The following is a 21,227-nucleotide window of genomic DNA, read 5'->3' as shown; positions in this document are numbered from 1 at the left end:
CTACTAAAGATGAGAGAAATCTAGAAATGTGAAGTAGATTCCATAAAGTCCAAATAAAATCGGCCCCGAAGTATAAAAAATAAGTGTCAGGAAGGGGTTAGAAATAACAGAATATTATACTCACCTCTTCTGCCTTCTGTCTGGTGGTCTACCACTTGCTTCGGATCAGTCTTTGGATTGGTCTGCGATCCTCATCTTCATCAGAAGATTCGGACTAAAGAGCATTTTGAAGAATGATCCAAAGTGAGCAGAGGACCAGCTAGGGCTCTCATAGGACAGGTGAATATAATCTTTTATTATCTTTTAACCCTTTTTTTTAGGCCCTCCAAAAAAATCTTGCAAAATTTAGGCCAGCTGTCTAGTATTCTGCTTTTTATTTATGAAAATCTTATCCCTAAAAATATCAAATTCCAGTAAATACGAAATCTTCTGGAAAATAGTAACTAACGAAATTGTTAATTATCTTTAAACCCTGCTGTTTATAAAGTCATTGTAAACAATGTATCAAAATGTATTGAAAAACAATATTTTCTAAATAAGACTCCATGTATAAAGATACAGGAAAGATAAATATCTTGGTACCGTATGAGCCAGTAGATAGAAAAATATTTAGAATTGAGAGTCCTCAGTGGTTGATACCTTTTAATGGCCAACTGAAAAGATGGGAGCAAATTGCAAGCTTTCGAGACTACACAGGTCTCTACTCTGCCTGATGAAGAGACCTGTGTAGTCTCGAAAGCTTGCAATTTGTTACCATCTTTTCAGTTGGCCATTAAAAGGTATCAACCACCTAGGCCTCTCAATTCTAAATATTTTTGTATAAAGATAGTCTTTTCACAGAGCAGTGGTTGCATCATGGCAGTGGCAGCATTAATAAAGAAGAAGGAATTAATGGAATGATGTCACGTCCATATTAGATCAGGGCTAAACACGCAGCGCAGCGTATGCGGCACGGCTGCAATCTGCCCCTGCACATACACCAGACCATTCTATGACTGCAGTTAGAGCAGCACAGATGACCGGAGTGGGAACTGCCTGAGAAATTTACTGCAAGTGCGGAATAATTTAACTTTGGGCACTTAGCAACCAATTATAAAGTTGACGGCACACAGACATTTTCCACTAGTGAGGTAATTCCAGGCTGTGAATGTGAAGCCCCTTCCCTTTCCCACCAAAGGATTTTCTTTTTTCTTACAAATATCTCTTTAGAGCTGAGCAAATGAAGTGGATCAGCCTGCAGGCAAGTAAGCAGTGCGAGGAGGAACAGGGAGAACGCCCAGGACTGATGGCAGCTTCCCTTTCCAGCCTGTTACCCTGACTGTGGAAGCCAATTTAGAAAAGTTTTATACTTGACTCGAAGACTGGAGAGTGGAGAACATTACATGACATATTCCAGTGTTACTACAGTCACAGAAACGTTACTTATAACCTCACGGGCTTCATACCTACAGTGAATGAGTATAACAGATGTATTATTTATCAGGGAGGAGCAGTATTATAGTAGTTATATTCCTGTACATAGCAGCAGTGTTATAGTGGTTATATTCTTGTACATAGGAGCAGTATTATAGTAGTTATATTCTTGTACATAGTGGCAGTATTATAGTAGTTATATTCCTGTACATAGCAGCAGTGTTATAGTAGTTATATTCTTGTACAAAGGAGCAGTATTATAGTAGTTATATTCCTGTACATAGAGGGCAGTATTATAGTAGTTATATTCTTGTACATAGGGGCAGTATTATAGTAGTTATATTCTTGTACATAGGAGCAGTATTATAGTAGTTATATTCTTGTACAAAGGAGCAGTATTATAGTAGTTATATTCCTGTACATAGAGGGCAGTATTATAGTAGTTATATTCTTGTACATAGGAGCAGTATTATAGTAGTTATATTCTTGTACATAGAAGCAGTATTATAGTAGTTATATTCTTGTACATAGAAGCAGTATTATAGTAGTTATATTCTTGTACATAGGAGCAGTATTATAGTAGTTATATTCTTGTACATAGCAGCAGTATTATAGTAGTTATATTCTTGTACATAGAAGCAGTATTATAGTAGTTATATTCTTGTACATAGGGACAGTATTATAGTAGTTATATTCTTGTACATAGAAGCAGTATTATAGTAGTTATATTCTTGTACATAGGAGCAGTATTATAGTAGTTATACTCTTGTACATAGGGGCAGTATTATAGTAGTTATATTCTCGTACATAGGGGACAGTATTATAGTAGTTATATTCTTGTACATAGGAGCAGTATTATAGTAGTTATATTCTTGTACATAGCAGCAGTATTATAGTAGTTATATTCTTGTACATAGGGGCAGTATTATAGTAGTTATATTCTTGTACATAGAAGCAGTATTATAGTAGTTATATTCTTGTACATAGGAGCAGTATTATAGTAGTTATACTCTTGTACATAGGGGCAGTATTATAGTAGTTATATTCTCGTACATAGGGGACAGTATTATAGTAGTTATATTCTTGTACATAGGAGCAGTATTATAGTAGTTATACTCTTGTACATAGGGGCAGTATTATAGTAGTTATATTCTCGTACATAGGGGACAGTATTATAGTAGTTATATTCTTGTACATAGCAGCAGTATTATAGTAGTTATATTCTTGTACATAGGAGCAGTATTATAGTAGTTATACTCTTGTACATAGGGGCAGTATTATAGTAGTTATATTCTTGTATATAGGAGCAGTATTATAGTAGTTATATTCTCGTACATAGGGGACAGTATTATAGTAGTTATATTCTTGTACATAGGAGCAGTATTATAGTAGTTATATTCTTGTATATAGGAGCAGTATTATAGTAGTTATATTCTTGTACATATGGGGCAGTATTATAGTAGTTATATTCTTGTACATAGAAGCAGTATTATAGTAGTTATATTCTTGTACATAGGGGCAATTTTTATTATAAAAACCAAACATAAATACAATTATAATAAAAACAAAAATCACCCAGAATTACAAGAATTACAAAACACAATTCACTTTGGTCATATATACACAAGTACTAAATAATCAGATCATATTGATACATAAATTAAAGTGTCCACACCTGGAGGTAGAAGAAAATTAAACAAAAAAAAAAAAACAAAAAAAAGTCATATCATATTTTCTAACTGAATTTAACATTCCTCCATAGCTTAATATTTCTCGTACTCCTTCCAACTTCTAGCGATTTTATCCACCGGAGTTCTGACATTACCTGACCAGCCGCAGCGGTGTGATCGAACAGCTCATTGTGCAGTGACACCCGGGTTCTCATGTGCCAATGATAGTATTTAATGACGCTTATTATAATGTACATCGTCTCTCTGTCGATGTTACTAACAGTGGAGGGGACACCATAGATTATGTCAGAATACTTTAGAGTCCGCAGTCTGGGGATTCTTAGATTATCAGACACTTCCTCCCAGATCTTCCTCCCTCCCCAGCAATCACATATAAAGTGCTCCATAGTCTCCTCCTGCTGACAACCAAGGGGACAATTCCGATCGGCGACACTCAAGTGTTTCAGGTTCCCCCTGACAAAGAGCCGACTATGCAGTGAAAGCCAAGTGACATCAAACAGTTTAGGAGGAAGTCTTTTCCCGTTTAGGAACCTAAGGCTTTCCTGCAGGGTGGTGGTGACATAATCTCTCAGGGCCAGTGGAGAGTAGAAGAAAGTCCTACATACATGAGCATACAGGTCTCTTCTCGTACTGCTCTCAATGTAAGACTTCTCCAGTCCCCACCTCCTAACACACTTCAGACCATAGTCCAGATACTGGGGGAGGTGGTCACCTGTCCATCTCCTCCTCTTGAGACTGCCGCCTCGCACCCAAGATTCTGCAAAAGGCAATATCCAGTACCTGATACTATTTACCCACAGGGAGCTACTGTTTGAGTCCATGTTCCCAAAATTTACCTTTAGAAACAAGGAGTCAAAGAAAACCCTTGGATTCAACATATCCAGCCCACCCTCTCTCCGCCGTAGGTACGTTATTCCCCTCTTTATTAGATTCAACCTATTCCCCCACAAGAGCTGGAAGAACAGGCTGAAGAGCCTCGCTGAGAAAGATTCTGGCAAAGGGAAAATGACAGAGACATACAAGAAAACAGGGACCAGATAAGTCTTCAACATTGCGACCCTTTCTCTGTAGGTCAGCCTCCAGTTCTTCCATCGCTGAACCTTTGCATTTCCGGTTTCCAATTTCTCCTCCCAATTTAGCGTGGCATTATCATCCCTTCCAAATTTAACCCCTAGGATCTTAATATGGGTGGAGGCTTTGGCAAACTGCCGCAGATCATAGCTGGGATCAGTATCTAATGTCCACAGAGCTTGACTCTTCTCAAGGTTGACCAGAGACCCGGAGGCCTCTGAGTAACTTCTGATAGACGCAGATAACATCTGCACCTCTCGAGGATTAGAGATCACCAACTTCACATCATCCGCATAGGCAACAACATTCAGAGGCTGGCAATGGGGGACCGGCACCCCCTGAAAATCACACTCCTGCAGTGACCTCAGAAATGGGTCTAGGGCAAAAACGTAGAGGAGGGGACTCAGTGGGCAACCCTGTCTCACCCCTGCCCCAACTCCAAAACTGTCACCCTGCCAACCATTAATCAGAGGAAAGCTCACTGCCTCTCTGTACAATGTCTTCAGCCAATCCACAAATTGTCCCGGAATACCGTACTTTGACAAAGTGGCCCACAGATAGTCATGATCAACCCTGTCAAAGGCTTTAGCCTGGTCCAGACTAACAATATATTTCCCACACCGCAGAGCTTTACATCTCTCAAACATCTCCCGTATCGAGATGACTGCTCCAGAGATGTTCCGCCCTTTTACTGTGCCAAACTGAGAGCCTGCCAACAGTGCTGGGGACAAACAGACTAATCTAGAAAACAGGATCTTTGCTAGAATCTTCCTGTCCACATTCAAGAGGGCAATCGGCCTCCAGTTCTTGATGTCGCTCGGCTCTTTACCTTTAGACAGCAGAATCAACGAAGACACTCTCATGGATGGAGGCATCAGGTGATTTTCTAGACAACTTTTATACACATCCACGAGGATTGGAGCCAGGAGGTCTCTGAATTTCCTATAAAATTCTGCTGTTATGCCATCTGGACCTGGTGCCTTCTTCAGATGTAATTTATCAATAGCCTCCTTAACTTCCTCCACCGATAACTCTGCTGTCAAAGGAGAAAAGTCCAGATCATTAGTATCAGGCGCAGGAGTTGCCTCCAAGAATTGAGCCATCTTATCTTTATCCAAAACTTTCCTCTGAAACAAGTCAGCATAGTAAGATCTCACCACCTCCAGGATACCCTCCCGTGAATCCTGCAATACACCCTGGAAGTCAGTGAGACCCGTGACCATCTTTTTTACTACCCTCTCCCTGCAATTCTCAAAGGGATCAGGGGCCCCTAAGGACCCATAATCCCGTTCAAGAACCAGGGAGGTATACCTACTATACTGATACTGACTTATCTCAGATTTCAGTCGGTCGATCTTCACTTTGTCATCCCCGCCCGCCGAATATAGTGACTCCAATTCTTTACGCAGCTTTAGGTACTGGCTGTACTTATTCCTCCCTTTATTAACTGACAGTCTCTTTAAGAGGGATCTGATATCCTCCTTGACGTCCTCCCACCAGTCGGTCATGTTGTCATAGAAGTCAACCCTATCTAGATGAAGCTGGATAAGGGAGTAGACACGACTCTGAACATAAGCATCATCCAGGAGACTGGAATTGAGCTTCCACAACCCTCTACCGATCTCCGGACGGTTAGAGGTCCCCAGACAGAAGCACAAGGCGAGATGATCAGAGTAAGGGACGACCTTCTCACTCAGGGTGTCAACAGCCTCAGTAGGACTCACAAAAGCAAAATCTATCCTACTGCTCCTGTTGGAACATGTATATGTGAATTTTGGCTGTCGACCTCCCTGTGCGAAAATGTCAGTCAGTCCAGACTGCATTATAATGTTATGTAGGACCTTCCCGTCCCTGGTCACTGTCCTGCCCGAGGAACTGTCACCTGACGTCAGTATGGCGTTAAAGTCCCCTGCCATCACCACCGGAAGAGAAGTGAAGAGGTAAGGCTTAACGTTATTAAACAGCTGGATCCTGTCAGTCACTGTCTGTGGCCCATAGATGTTAATAAGCCGGAGTCGCCTCCCATGAATAGTGACTTCCAGGACCAAACATCTTCCCATGACCACCTCCGTCATCCTATGCACAGTCACATCATTGGTGTTAAACAGGACAGCGACTCCGGCGTAAGGCTCCACAGCCAGTGACCAGAAAGAAGGACCGCACCGCCATTCCCTCTCAGCCTCTCTCATAAGCCCCTGAGATGTCAGTCGTGTCTCCTGCAGGAAAATAACATCGGTGTCCAGATGTGTGAGATGTTCATACACCACATGTCTCGTCCTCCTTGCCTTAATACTGTTAACATTACTTGATGTTAGTGTTAATGAGAACCCCGCCATCACAACACAATAGAGAAGGAGCACAGTAACTGCCATCATCATGAGTCAGGGATGTTCTGTCCACCACCGGTGTCCATGTCAGACTCTACCTGAGGGTCCACAGATAAGGGCTTCCGCTTTGACGGAGGGTGGTCCTCTACGTCCCTGTCACACTCTGCATCAACTTTCCTCAACTCTGTCTCATAATTGTCATCATTAGACTCAGATAAAACCCCATACTTGTTGGACACAACCATCACTCCTGCAGAATTCTGAACCTTCTTAGTAGCACTCTGACGGGCGTCATATTCTGCCTCAGGTTTACGGGAGGACGTGCTCTTTTTCTTCCTTTTATTATGATTAACACTCCAGTCATCAGATTCAGACAGTGATGCTGAAGGGGGGGCTACCTGAGGCCGCTGGACCTGAGGAGCGACCTCCAAGTTCCCCTCTGCACCCTCTATACCCTGCTTATGAGTGGACTCCTGTTGGGCATCTGGGCTGGTCACCATCTCTCCTGACATTAAATCCTCCCCCTCATGCGCCCCTGCCACCGCATCCTCATCCTCCTGAGCCTCTGCCCCTGCTAGTACAGCCTCATCAGGGAAGACTCTGCAGATATTATGCCAGGCGTCTGGACAGTCCCTGTGAGGGTGGCCCATCTTACCGCAGAGGTTGCACCTAACATCCCGGCAATCCACAGCGACATGGCCGATATCCCCGCACAGGCTGCACTTCACCACAGTACAGGCGTTGGCCAGATGACCTTTCTCACCACATTTGAAGCATTTCCTGGGCTGCCCGGGGGTAATAACATCTTCCCTTCTCCCTCCCAATGAAGAAGGAGTTAGGTAAATGGGCAGTAATGTTATTAAGTTGCCGCAGTTTAACCACAGCTTTCCACCCCATTGTCCAGATACCATCCTCATCTCTGACCTTGGAGAGTCCAGAGGCGAGGTCACAGTGTCTCCGGAGCCAAACCTCGATGTCCTGTGGGGGAACGGCCTCATTCCAGAAGGTGATATTTACCGTGACAGTGTCCGGCCTGGAGATAGGAACCAATATAAACTTATTCCAGCCTTCAGCGTCTCTGAACCTGGGGTAATTGGCCCAGAACCTGTCCAGGTCACACTGCAGCTTGAAGCTGACCTCGTAGCCCTGTCTGTCCAGAAAATTGGACACCGCCAGTATCTCATTTACCACAAACCCCATCTGGCCGCATAGCAGCTCTCTCACCACATACCTGCGCTGTGGCAGATCCTCCTTGGCACCTATGTACTTAAACCGCACCACATTAATGCGCTTAAAAGTCTGGCCGGTATACCTGGCGCTGGAAGTGAAGGATGGGGCGCCGCGGCTCCAGGCATTCCTGGGGGGCACCTGCCGGGTCACACTGGGCCGACTGACAGGGAGAGGGTCTGCAGCAGGGGGGGCTGCCACACCTTGTGGACTAGATGGTAATGGGGGATAGTCACACATATCATGCATATTATTATTAGCAGCATCATTATCAGACAGTGCCACGTCCATGACAGAATGTGAAACCTCCCCAACCCCCGACCCCATGGGCACAACATCACCAGCCCCAGTCTGTGCCTCAGCCTCGGCCTCATAAGCACAAACAGTCTCACAAACACTGTCCTGCTCCTGCATGGGGCATTCTGGGACCTGTGGTGCCTCTGCTGGAGTCTGAAGTGTATGATCTTGTTCACACTCAGCTGCCTCAGCAGCACAAACAGTCTCACAAATACAGTCCGGCTCCTGCGTGGGGCATTCTGGGACCTGTGGTGCCTCTGTTGGAGTCTGAAGTGCATGCTCCTGTTCACACTCAGCTGCTTGCTGCTGCAGTTTTTTTCCTTCCTGGAAGCAGAAGCGGGCAGCCTGTAACACTGGCCGTGTCCGCTGCTGGGGGGTCCCGGTCTCTACAGCACAGTCCTGCTTATAGGAGGCGAACCGCTCCCGGTTCCTGTAGGTCTCCGCCAGGGGCCCCATGCCCTCCAGCACAGATTCAATGTCCTGCACCACACTTGCCAGCTGCACCCCCAGTGTGTTCAGCCTCAGGTCATACACATCATTACTGGCAGGATTAGTGGTCTTTAGACTATAGATGAAGTCTACCTCCATTTGCAGCGCTTTTTTTTGCTGCTGTAACTCACCCAGTTTCCTGACAAGTACCGGTATCTCGTCCGCTAGCTGCAGCTCGGGTGCACGCGCCGGCTGCACAGGTTTTGTCTTCACCACGGGTACAGGGGTTTTGAATACAGACTTGTGCGGTTCCACCACAGATGGCTTTGTGGCTCCTCGGCTGGATGCCGGCTCTGCAGCAGGTTTATCGCTGCCACCTGACTGTGACCGGGTGCGTCCTGACAGCGCCACACTGCCATGTTGCTGTAAGTTCTCCTGGATGGTCTGTCTTTCCAAAGACGTCCGTCTCTGCCTGGAAGCAGGAGAGGTGATTGGTACAGCTGAGACCGATCTCACCTGAGCCTCAGGCAGGGGCTGCTGACTGACCGGGGAGTTACAGGACTTCATACTGTGCTGTGGAACATCACTCACCAACACTTTACCTTCTGGCTTCTTTGCTGGACTTGGAGTAGATTTTCCTCCCAAAACTTTACTTGCTGGTTTTTCTTCCTTCACAGAACGGCTGCAGCTTTGGCCGCTGCATTCACTGGTCTCACAGAGGCTTTGGGATTAATATTCCCATTCAGAGAGGTCTGGGAGCCTTGTCCCAGTGTAGGCCGAGAAGCCTGGGCCTTGCCTGGGGAGCTTCCCCGCCCAGGGTGGCCCCTCCCTGGGCTTGCTCCAGACATCAGGAGAGCTACCAACACACAACCTCACAGCTAGGAGGCAGTATTATAGTAGTTATATTCCTGTACATAGGAGCAGTATTATAGTAGTTATATTCTTGTACATAGGAGCAGTATTATAGTAGTTATATTCTTGTACATAGTGGCAGTATTATAGTAGTTATATTCTTGTACATAGGGGGCAGTATTATAGTAGTTATATTCTTGTATATAGGGGGCAGTATTATAGTAGTTATATTCTTGTACATAGGAGGCAGTATTATAGTAGTTATATTCTTGTACATAGGAGCAGTATTATAGTAGTTATATTCTTGTACATAGGAGCAGTATTATAGTAGTTATATTCTTGTACATAGGAGCAGTATTATAGTAGTTATATTCTTGTACATAGTGGCAGTATTATAGTAGTTATATTCTTGTACATAGGGGGCAGTATTATAGTAGTTATATTCTTGTACATAGGAGCAGTATTATAGTAGTTATATTCTTGTACATAGGAGCAGTATTATAGTAGTTATATTCTTGTACATAGGAGCAGTATTATAGTAGTTATATTCTTGTACATAGTGGCAGTATTATAGTAGTTATATTCTTGTACATAGTGGCAGTATTATAGTAGTTATATTCTTGTACATAGGGGCAGTATTATAGTAGTTATATTCTTGTACATAGTGGCAGTATTATAGTAGTTATATTCTTGTACATAGGGGCAGTATTATAGTAGCTATATTCTTGTACATAGGAGGCAGTAGTATAGTAGTTATATTCTTGTACATAGGGGCAGTATTATAGTAGTTATATTCTTGTACATAGGAGGCAGTAGTATAGTAGTTATATTCTTGTACATAGGAGGCAGTATTATAGTAGTTATATTCTTGTACATAGGGGCAGTATTATAGTAGTTATATTCTTGTACATAGGAGGCAGTAGTATAGTAGTTATATTCTTGTACATAGGGGCAGTATTATAGTAGTTATATTCTTGTACATAGGAGGCAGTAGTATAGTAGTTATATTCTTGTACATAGGAGGCAGTATTATAGTAGTTATATTCTTGTACATAGGGGGCAGTATTATAGTATTTATATTCTTGTACATAGGGGTAGTATTATAGTAGTTATATTCTTGTACATAGGAGCAGTATTATAGTAGTTATATTCTTGTATATAGGAGCACTATTATAGTAGTTATATTCTTGTATATAGGGGTAATAGTATAGTAGTTATATTCTTGTACATAGGGACAGTATTATAGTAGTTATATTCTTGTATATAGGGGTAATATTATAGTAGTTATATTCTTGTACATAGGAGCAGTATTATAGTAGTTATATTCTTGTACATAGAGGCAGTATTATAGTAGTTATATTCTTGAACATAGGGGCAGTATTATAGTAGTTATATTCTTGTACATAGGAGCAGTATTATAGTAGTTATATTCTTGTACATAGGGACAGTATTATAGTAGTTATATTCTTGAACATAGGGACAGTATTATAGTAGTTATATTCTTGTACATAGGAGCAGTATTATAGTAGTTATATTCTTGTACATAGGAGCAGTATTATAGTAGTTATATTCTTGAACATAGGGACAGTATTATAGTAGTTATATTCTTGTACATAGGAGCAGTATTATAGTAGTTATATTCTTGTACATAGGGGCAGTATTATAGTAGTTATATTCTTGTACATAGGGGCAGTATTATAGTAGTTATATTCTTGTACATAGGGGCAGTATTATAGTAGTTATATTCTTGTACATAGGGGCAGTATTATAGTAGTTATATTCTTGTACATAGGGGCAGTATTATAGTAGTTATATTCTTGTACATAGGAGCAGTATTATAGTAGTTATATTCTTGAACATAGGGACAGTATTATAGTAGTTATATTCTTGTACATAGGGGCAGTATTATAGTAGTTATATTCTTGTACATAGGGGCAGTATTATAGCAGTTATATTCTTGTACATAGGAGCAGTATTATAGTAGTTAAATTCTTGTACATAGGGGCAGTATTATAGTAGTTATATTCTTGTACATAGGAGCAGTATTATAGTAGTTATATTCTTGTACATAGGGGCAGTATTATAGTAGTTATATTCTTGTACATAGGGGCAGTATTATAGTAGTTATATTCTTGTACATAGGGGCAGTATTATAGTAGTTAAATTCTTGTACATAGGGGCAGTATTATAGTAGTTATATTCTTGTACATAGGGGCAGTATTATAGTAGTTATATTCTTGTACATAGGGGCAGTATTATATTTTTATTTCTGTACTGCAGATAAACATTATGCTTCGCTCTTTTACAATTTACTTTCATGTTTACTACTTATTTATTGGAAACTTTACTGCTTGATGTTATATATAGAGAGTACATACCGTATGTCTCTTACTGCTAACAATGTCCACTTTCTTCCTCACTTAGACACTAGGCTTAGGTGTGTCTATCATCAGACATATTGAAGACAAGGATGAAAACGCTGTTCATTCCTTCCATAAAGTCTTTATTGATTGAGTTTTAATAAGCTCCACAATGGTGTTTCTAGTGAAATGGTAATTATTTACCCATTTTTCCACTTCAGAGCAGCGCTCCTTCATCCTCTGTCAGTAGGCCCCGTTATTAGATACTGCTACATTTCTTCTCAGATACATCATTGCGGAGTTCTCACATCATTGTCCTTCCACAGGCTCAGAAGCCACAAGTTACTTTTGTCACTTCTTTTGCAAATGAAGAATTTTAAATCCACTACAATAAAGCAACACTATTACCACATAAAGAAATGTAGAAAACAATATAAAATAATAAATATTTTCCAAATTTAATTTGATTATCATTCTAAAATAACAAAGACCAGATTATAGAATTAAGAATATACCAGCTGTACATATATAATTATATACAGGAGATGCCCAGGCTATACCAGCTGTACCTATATAATTATATACAGGAGATGCCCAGGCTATACCAGCTGTACATATATAATTATATACAGGAGATGCCCAGGCTATACCAGCTGTACATATATATTTATATACAGGAGATGCCCAGGCTATACCAGCTGTACATATATAATTATATACAGGAGATGCCCAGGCTATACCAGCTGTACATATATATTTATATACAGGAGATGCCCAGGCTATACCAGCTGTACATATATAATTATATACAGGAGATGCCCAGGCTATACCAGCTGTACATATATAATTATATACAGGAGATGTCCAGGTTATACCAGCTGTACATATATAATTATATACAGGAGATGCCCAGGCTATACCAGCTGTACCTATATAATTATATACAGGAGATGCCCAGGCTATACCAGCTGTACATATATAATTATATACAGGAGATGCCCAGGCTATACCAGCTGTACATATATATTTATATACAGGAGATGCCCAGGCTATACCAGCTGTACATATATAATTATATACAGGAGATGCCCAGGCTATACCAGCTGTACATATATAATTATATACAGGAGATGCCCAGGCTATACCAGCTGTACATATATATTTATATACAGGAGATGGCCAGGTTATACCAGCTGTACATGTATAATTATATACAGGAGATACCCAGGTTATACCAGCTGTACATGTATAATTATATACAGGAGATGCCCAGGTTATACCAGCTGTACATATATAATTACATACAGGAGATGCCCAGATTATACCAGCTGTACATATATAATTATATACAGAGGATACCCAGGTTATACCAGCTGTACATATATAATTATATACAGGAGATGCCCAGGTTATACCAGCTGTACATATATAATTATATACAGGAGATACCCAGGTTATACCAGTTGTACATGTATAATTATATACAGGAGATGCCCAGGTTATACCAGCTGTACATATATAATTACATACAGGAGATACTTAGGTTATACCAGCTGTACATATATAATTACATACAGGAGATACTTAGGTTATACCATCTGTACATATATAATTACATACAGGAGATGCCCAGGTTATGCCAGCTGTACATATATAATTATATACAGGAGATGCCCAGGTTATACCAGCTGTACATATATAATTATATACAGGAGATGCCCAGGTTATACCAGCTGTACATATAATAATTATATACAGGAGATACCCAGGTTATACCAGTTGTACATGTATAATTATATACAGGAGATGCCCAGGTTATACCAGCTGTACATATATAATTACATACAGGAGATACCTAGGTTATACCAGCTGTACATGTATAATTATATACAGGAGATGCCCAGGTTATACCAGCTGTACATATATAACTATATACAGAAGATGCCCAGATTATACCAGCCGTACATATTTATAATGCATATTACTTTATGCTCAGGTTATACCAGGTGTACGTATACAGGGGCTTCTCACAAAATTAGAATATCATTAAAAAGTGAATTTATTTCAGTTCTTCAATACAAAAAGTGAATCTCATATATTATATAGTCATTACACATAGAGTGATCTATTTCACGTGTTCATTACTGTTAATGTTGATGATTATGGCTTACAGCCAATGAAAACCCAAAAGTCATTATCTCAGTAAATTAGAATACTTCATAACACCAGCTTGAAAAATTATTTGAAAATCCGAAATGTTGTCCTACTGAGATGTATATTCAGTAAATGCACTCAATACTTGGTCGCGGCTCCTTTTGCATCAATTACTGCATCAATGCTGCGTGGCATGGAGGTGATCAGCCTGTGGCACTGCTGAGGTGTTATGGAAGCCCAGGTTGCTTTGATAGCAGCCTTCAGCTCGTCTGCATTGTTGGGTCTGGTGTCTCTCATCTTCCTCTTGACAATATTCCATAGATTCTCTATGGGGTTAAGGTCAGGCGAGTTTTCTGGCCAATCAAGCCCAGTGATACTGTTTTATGTAAACCAGGTATTGGTACTTTTGGCCGTGTGGACAGGGGCCAAGTCCTGCTGGAGAATGACATTTCCATCTCCAAAAAGCTTGCCGGCAGAGGGAAGCATGAAGTGCTCTAACATTTCCTGGTAGACGGCTGCGCTGACTTTGGTCTTGATAAAACACAGCGGACCTGCACCAGCAGATGACATGGCTCCCCAAACCATCACTGATTGTGGAGACTTCACACGAGACCTCCAGCAGCTCGGATTGTGGCCTCCACTCTTCCTCCAGACTCTGGGACCTTGATTTCCAAATGAAATGTAAAATTTACTTTCCTCTGAACACAACACCTTGGACCACTGACAACAGTCCGGTTCTTTTCCTCCTTGGCCCAGGTAAGACGCTTCTGGCGTTGTCTATTGGTCATGAGTGGCCGACACAAGGAATGTGACACTTGTAGCCCATGTCCTGGACACGTCTGTGTGTGGTGAAGCAATGACTCCAGCAGCAGTCCACTCCTTGTGAATCTCGCCCCAATTTTTGAATGGCCTTTTCTTAACAATCCTTTCCAGGCTGCGGTTATCCTGGTTGCTTGTGCACCTTTTTCTACCACTTTTTCCTTCCACTCCACTTTCCATTAATATTCTTGGATACAGCACTGTGTGATCAGCCGGCTTCTCTAGCAATGACCTTTTGTGGCTTCCCCTCCTTGTGGAGTGTTGTGTCAGTGACGCCTTCTGGATATCTGTCAGGTCAGCAGTCTTCCCCATGATTGTGGAGCTACTGAAACAGACTAAGGGACCTTTATAAACACTTCGGAGCCTTTACAGGTGCTTTATATTAACCCTTGTCAGGCTGCATAATTTTACAACCTTAACAGGCTGCATAGGTACAATTGTACCTTCACATATACCTCCACTGTGGGAAGACTTTACTTGGTTTCAGAAACTAAAGTTCATTCAGCTACAAATGTTATGCTGATATCTATTGTTCAGTGTTGTTACTGGTCACTTATGTTGCTGTCAATTAAGTTAATTCAAACTGGGAGTGGCTTCTACTTGTCTTCCTGCCTCCCTCCTCTCATTAGCCATTTTGCTGTTCATCTCATTGCTGTGAGCACACATTTCTAGGCTTGTGAAGTCTTCAATTTCTTGGAAACGAAGGTAGGAAAGTCTCACAGCATCTAACAGCCAGTTATACCTTTATTCTCATTATGTGGGGACAGAACAGTCAAATTGTCTTTCAGCCTGGACTTGGCTTACATATATTTTGTATGAAACTTATCACTATAGGTATAATTTTTATACGAAAAATGGATAATAATTAGTATCTACATATTGTTTTACGATGTTTTATTTATATTCAGCACAAAATACGAAGCCAAAATTCATCTAGCAAGTCATCATGAGTGATAGTAATGCTGGATCTAGTTTCCGCCATAATCCAAGAAAACGTGTTTGCAGGTTAGTATAATTTTGTGAAAAGCCAATAATGTAGTATTTCGGAAAATTATTTATTTTACATTTTTTCATATTTACAGATTTACGTCTGACGAAATAATGCGAATGCTAGAAGAATCTGATTCTGAGCATGAGGATGAACCATATGTTCCATCTGATGATGAAAACTATGTACCACAAGTGGATGTTACTGAAGAAGATTCAGACATTGAACAAGAAATGGTCATAGAGCATGAAAATGAATACGAATCAGACGAAAGTGTTGAGGATGATTCTGTGCCTCAAAGTGCAGGCGACATTTGGACTGCTAAGGATGAAACTCAATGGTGCAGTAATCCACTGCCAAATGCACAAACAAAATCTCGTAATGTCCTACGACAAAGAGGTGGCCCTGCAGCAATCAGCAACCTATATACAGCAAAAGAGCTATTCAAGTCCATCATGACTCCCGAGATGTGTGACATCATATTACGGGAAACGAATCGAAAGGCCAAGAGAGTTTGTGATGCTTACAACAACGAACTGGTACAACGTTTTCCTGATTCTTCCAAACGGCCACCACAAAAAACATTCAAGCAATTTACTGAAACTGAACTTCATGCATTTTTGGGCATACTGATTGCTGCTGGTGTGCACAGAGCCAACAAAGAGAATCTGGAGGAAATGTGGAATGTTGCTGCTCTGCCTCTTATACGTGCAGCCATGTCTCGTGACCGCTTCAAGATGATACTCAGATTTATCAGGTTTGACAACGAAAATACACGTGCAGAACGTGTGCAAACAGATAAAGCTGCACCAATACGGGACATCTGGACAATGCTGAACAGTAATCTGGAGAGAGCCTACAAGCCATATCATTGTATCACCGTCGACGAGCAATTATTTCCATTTAGAGGTCATACTAAATTTACCCAGTATATACCTTCAAAACCAGCTAAATATGGCATAAAGATTTTCTGGGCTTGTGACTCATCAAATGCCTACCCTTTACAAGGTCAGCTCTACACTGGGAAACCAACTGATGGTCCTCGACAAGTAAACATTGGAGAACGAACAGTATTGGACCTAGTGAGCTCGTATAAAGGCTCTGGAAGAAATGTCACCACCGATAACTTCTTTACAACCATGGAACTAGCTAAGGTATTGAACTCCTGGAACATGACACTAGTTGGTACAGTGAGAAAAAACAAAAGGTTCCTACCTAACAACATGCAGCCTGCCAAAGAAAGGCCTGTATACTCGACAAATTTTGCCTACAATCATGATGCAACAGTCTGTTCATATGTACCAAAGAAGAACAAATCAGTCGTGCTTCTATCATCTATGCACATGACGGGAGAAGTTGAAGAGACACTAGCAGCCAAGCCAGAGATAATAAAATACTACAACATAACAAAAGGTGGCGTTGATGTTATGGATAAAATGTTGGGAGAGTACACTGTGAAACGACGAACATCACGTTGGACTTTGGCATTTTTCTACAATATGATTGATGTCAGTGGGTTAGCATCCTACATCATCTACAGAGAACACAATCCAAGCTTCAGGGCAAAGGATCAACGAAGAAAGTTCCTGAAAGATCTCGCAAATCAGCTGTGTATGATTGCAATTGAAGATCGTAGTACAAACAAAATGATAATGAGAAACCATTTTCTTCGAGGTGCAGTAGAAATGGTGCTTGGACGATGCATTGTGGTAGCATCGCAGCCAGCAGCTGGCCCCAAAATACCTCATGGTAGTCGTGGACCCTCCCCTGTTGTTGGTAGTTGCTATGTCTGCAGAGACCTGAGGCGAAAACAACGCAAGACTAGAAAGTCTTGTGTGGTTTGTGTGAAACCCATTTGCGATGAACACTCTGTAGCAAAGCCAACATGCATTACTTGCAAAGAAAATCAATAAAAAAAAGTTTCTTACATTTTCTTTTATAATGTAAATGAACAGTTTTTTACTTGTTTATAATAGTTAAATAGCATTATCATTAAAAAAAAATTTATGCTTTTTCCCTTGCATTATCTTCATTCAAAATATATGAGGTACATTTGTACCTATGCAGCTTGTTATGGATGCAAAAAGATCTCGACCCCTTATCTCGGAAGCGGGTGGAGATATTTTATTGAAATTTGGCCAATATATTCTGGACCAAAAATGTAGAGATGTCACGAAATTTCAGCCCTCTACGTCTTTTCAAAAAAAAGTTATTGCAATTTTAAAACGGAATAGTTACAATTGTACCTATTCAGCCGGATAAGGGTTAATTATTCTAATTTACTGAGATAATGACTTTTGGGTTTTCATTGGCTGTAAGCCATAATCATCAACATTAACAGAAATAAACATGTGAAATAGATCACTCTGTGTGTAATGACTCTATATAATATATGAGATTCACTTTTTGTATTGAAGAACTGAAATAAATTAACTCTTTGATGATATTCTAATTATGGGAGAAGCACCTGTATAATGCTCAGGTTACACCAGTCGTACATACTGTATATAATGCATATTACTCCATTCCCAGGTTATACACTCATGATGATGATCACTCTTTTCTTCTCTATCCTGATCTCTTACATTGCAGTAATGGAGCCTTAGCAGCTGTTTATGCCGTGTAATGTGTCAGGATAGCGCTGTGTTCTCCGTTATCACCAGTCCAGTATTCACATTGTGCAGCACTTTGTGACGCAGCTTTTTGGTGCCTTGTCAGTGGCCAGTAGATCTCGTGCGCAGTGACTGTCGCCGCTGACGCTGAGTGTGATCCGTCGTCTGTTCTCCCTTCTGTCGCTCCATGAGGATTTTTATCATTCCTATGGGACGTTCTTCTTGCCAAGACAGGACAGTTTGACTGTTCAACAAGTAATGAGCCTCGGCGCATGGAGCAGCCATTTAGCGCTGTCTGATTAATGTGAGATGATCAAATGTGTTCTACAAGATGGAGATTATATCAAGAGCCTGGCACCGTAGAACGGCGGGTCACCTTGACGGCAGTGATTGCGCCGGGCGCCTGTCATCTGTCACCTGTGTTTTCTGGTGGTAAATGTGATGTTTTGATTAGTCAAATGTTAACTTTTGGGTTTAGTGGTGTTTTATTGCTGGAATTTTGGAAATGATAATTTCAATACTTTTCACATCCTGCAGGAGGGGATTTACAAATAAATCATAGGGCCCTAATGGCTCTCCTATCCTGAAAGCTTTCCTTAAGGTGCCAGGTTCTTAGCTTTATTGTATTTTGCTAGTAATAGATCTCTATTGTGGATCTTTGATTTTAGAATTCTTGCTGCATATAACCACCACTAGGGGGAGCTCACTACATATGGATTTACACATCCACCACTAGGGGGAGCTCACTACATATGGATTTACACATCCACCACTAGGGGGAGCTCACTACATGTGGACTTATACATCCACCACTAGAAGAAGCTCACTACATATAGATTTACACATCCACCACTAGGGGGAGCTCACTACATGTGGACTTATACATCCACCACTAGAAGAAGCTCACTACATATGGATTTTTACATCCACCACTAGGGGGAGCTCACTTCATGTGGACTTATACATCCACCACTAGAAGAAGCTCACTACGTATGTATTTATACTTCCACCAATAGGGGGAGCTCACTACATATGGTTTTATACATCCACCAATAGGGGGAGCTCACTACATAGATTTATACATCCACCACTAGGGGGAGCATACTACATACAAATTTATACATCCACCCCTAGGGGGAGCTCACTATAAATGGATTCATACATCCATCACTAGGGGGAGCATACTACATACAGATTTATAGATCCACCACTAGAGGGAGCTCACTACATATGGATTTATACATCCATCACTAGAGGGAGCTCACTACATATGGATTTATACAGCCACCACTAGAGGGAGCACACTACATATGGATTTACATATCCACCACTAGGGGGAGCTCACTACATATGGATTTATACATCCATCACTAGAGGGAGCTGACTACATACAGATTTATACAGCCACCACTAGAGGGAGCTCACTACATATGGATTTACACATCCACCACTAGGGGGAGCTCACTACATGTGGACTTATACATCCACCACTAGAAGAAGCTCACTACATATCGATTTACACATCCACCACTAGGGGGAGCTCACTTCATGTGGACTTATACATCCACCACTAGAAGAAGCTCACTACATATGTATTTATACATCCACCAATAGGGGGAGCTCACTACATATGGTTTTATACATCCACCAATAGGGGGAGCTCACTACATAGATTTATACATCCACCACTAGGAGAAGCTCACTACATATGGATTTATACATCCACCACTAGGGGGAGCTCACTACATACAAATTTATACATCCACCCCTAGGGGGAGCTCACTATAAATGGATTCATACATCCATCACTAGGGGGAGCATACTACATACAGATTTATAGATCCACCACTAGGGGGAGCTCACTACATATGGATTTATACATCCATCACTAGAGGGAGCTCACTACATATGGATTTATACAGCCACCACTAGAGGGAGCTCACTGCATACAGATTTACATATCCACCACTAGGGGGAGCTCACTACATATGGATTTATACATCCATCACTAGAGGGAGCTCACTACATACAGATTTATATAGCCACCACTAGAGGGAGCTCACTGCATACAGATTTATACAGTCACCACTAGGGGGAACTCACTACATACAGATTTATACAGCCACCACTAGAGGGAGCTCACTACATACAGATTTATACAGTCACCACTAGAGGGAGCTCACTACATACAGATATATACAGCCACCACTAGAGGGAGCTCACTACATACAGATTTATACAACCACCACTGGGGGGAGCTCACTACATACAGATTTATACATCCACCACTAGAGGGAGCTCACTACACACAGATGTATGTAGCCATTTCTAGTGGGCACTCATTTCATACAGATTTATGCAACCACTACTAGAGGAAGTCACTACAAAAAACTGTATGTAGCCATCACTAATGGGTGCTCACTGCATGTGTGTTTATAAAGTTTGTACTAAACAAGTGAGGTGTATACTGTTGGCACCACCCTTGTGCACGGCCATTATAGCAGTGGCATGCTCTGCTCCTATGATCAGTAGAGCATTGGTTCACAGCATGTGTCTCGTGACTGTACCGTGACTATATGGACTAGTCTGTAGCGCTTAAATTAAGTTGAACTTTTCTTACTGCTTTTCTCCAACTGACATTGCCAAGCCCTCTGCTGCCACAATTATTGTGAGTGGCCGGGAGGGATTATCATAAGGAAACGCACCATACTCGCCTGTTCTCGGCACGCACCAGACTCCTTACTCCACTTCTGCCATCGCCCGTCCTCCGCACTCGTTACCAACTCTTGGCGCTGAGGTCCAAGCGGTGACATGAGGGGCGATTCACGCTGCTGATGTGTTTTATCTTAATCCCTTCTATTTCTTCTGTTTTCCGTGCTTTGGAGTCTGCAGTGCCTACTGGATGTCTTTTCACGGCAATTGGGCGCTTGGAAACAATTTTATTCAGACCAAATTGAATTTTCGAGCTGGTTAGAAACCAATTTTGG

General features: G+C 41.3%; 2 protein-coding genes across 9 annotated transcripts in view; both read left to right on the top strand.

Moving 5' to 3' along the window:
• The window catches only part of DAB1 (DAB adaptor protein 1), a 769,394-nt gene that overhangs the window by 530,786 nt on the left and 217,381 nt on the right, over positions 1–21,227 (top strand). The gene's annotated exons all lie outside the window — the stretch shown is intronic.
• LOC138647553 (piggyBac transposable element-derived protein 4-like) lies at positions 15,092–17,564 on the top strand. Its single transcript, XM_069736630.1, has 3 exons — positions 15,092–15,345; positions 15,549–15,645; positions 15,723–17,564. The coding sequence occupies exons 2-3, from the start codon at positions 15,587–15,589 to the stop codon at positions 17,539–17,541; spliced, it is 1,878 nt and encodes a 625-aa protein (XP_069592731.1). The 5' UTR covers positions 15,092–15,345; positions 15,549–15,586; the 3' UTR covers positions 17,542–17,564.

The sequence above is a fragment of the Ranitomeya imitator genome, chromosome 8, assembly GCF_032444005.1.
Source record: "Ranitomeya imitator isolate aRanImi1 chromosome 8, aRanImi1.pri, whole genome shotgun sequence".
Classification (NCBI taxonomy): Eukaryota; Metazoa; Chordata; class Amphibia; order Anura; family Dendrobatidae; genus Ranitomeya; species Ranitomeya imitator.
This window is presented reverse-complemented; position numbering and strand designations above follow the sequence as displayed.

Excerpts from the sequence above, each read along its gene's own strand:
- LOC138647553 (XM_069736630.1), top strand. The coding sequence starts at position 15,587 with ATGAGTGATAGTAATGCTGGATCTAGTTTCCGCCATAATCCAAGAAAA. Across the intron at positions 15,646-15,722 it reads CCAAGAAAACGTGTTTGCAG|ATTTACGTCTGACGAAATAA; the intron begins GTTAGTATAATT and ends TCATATTTACAG.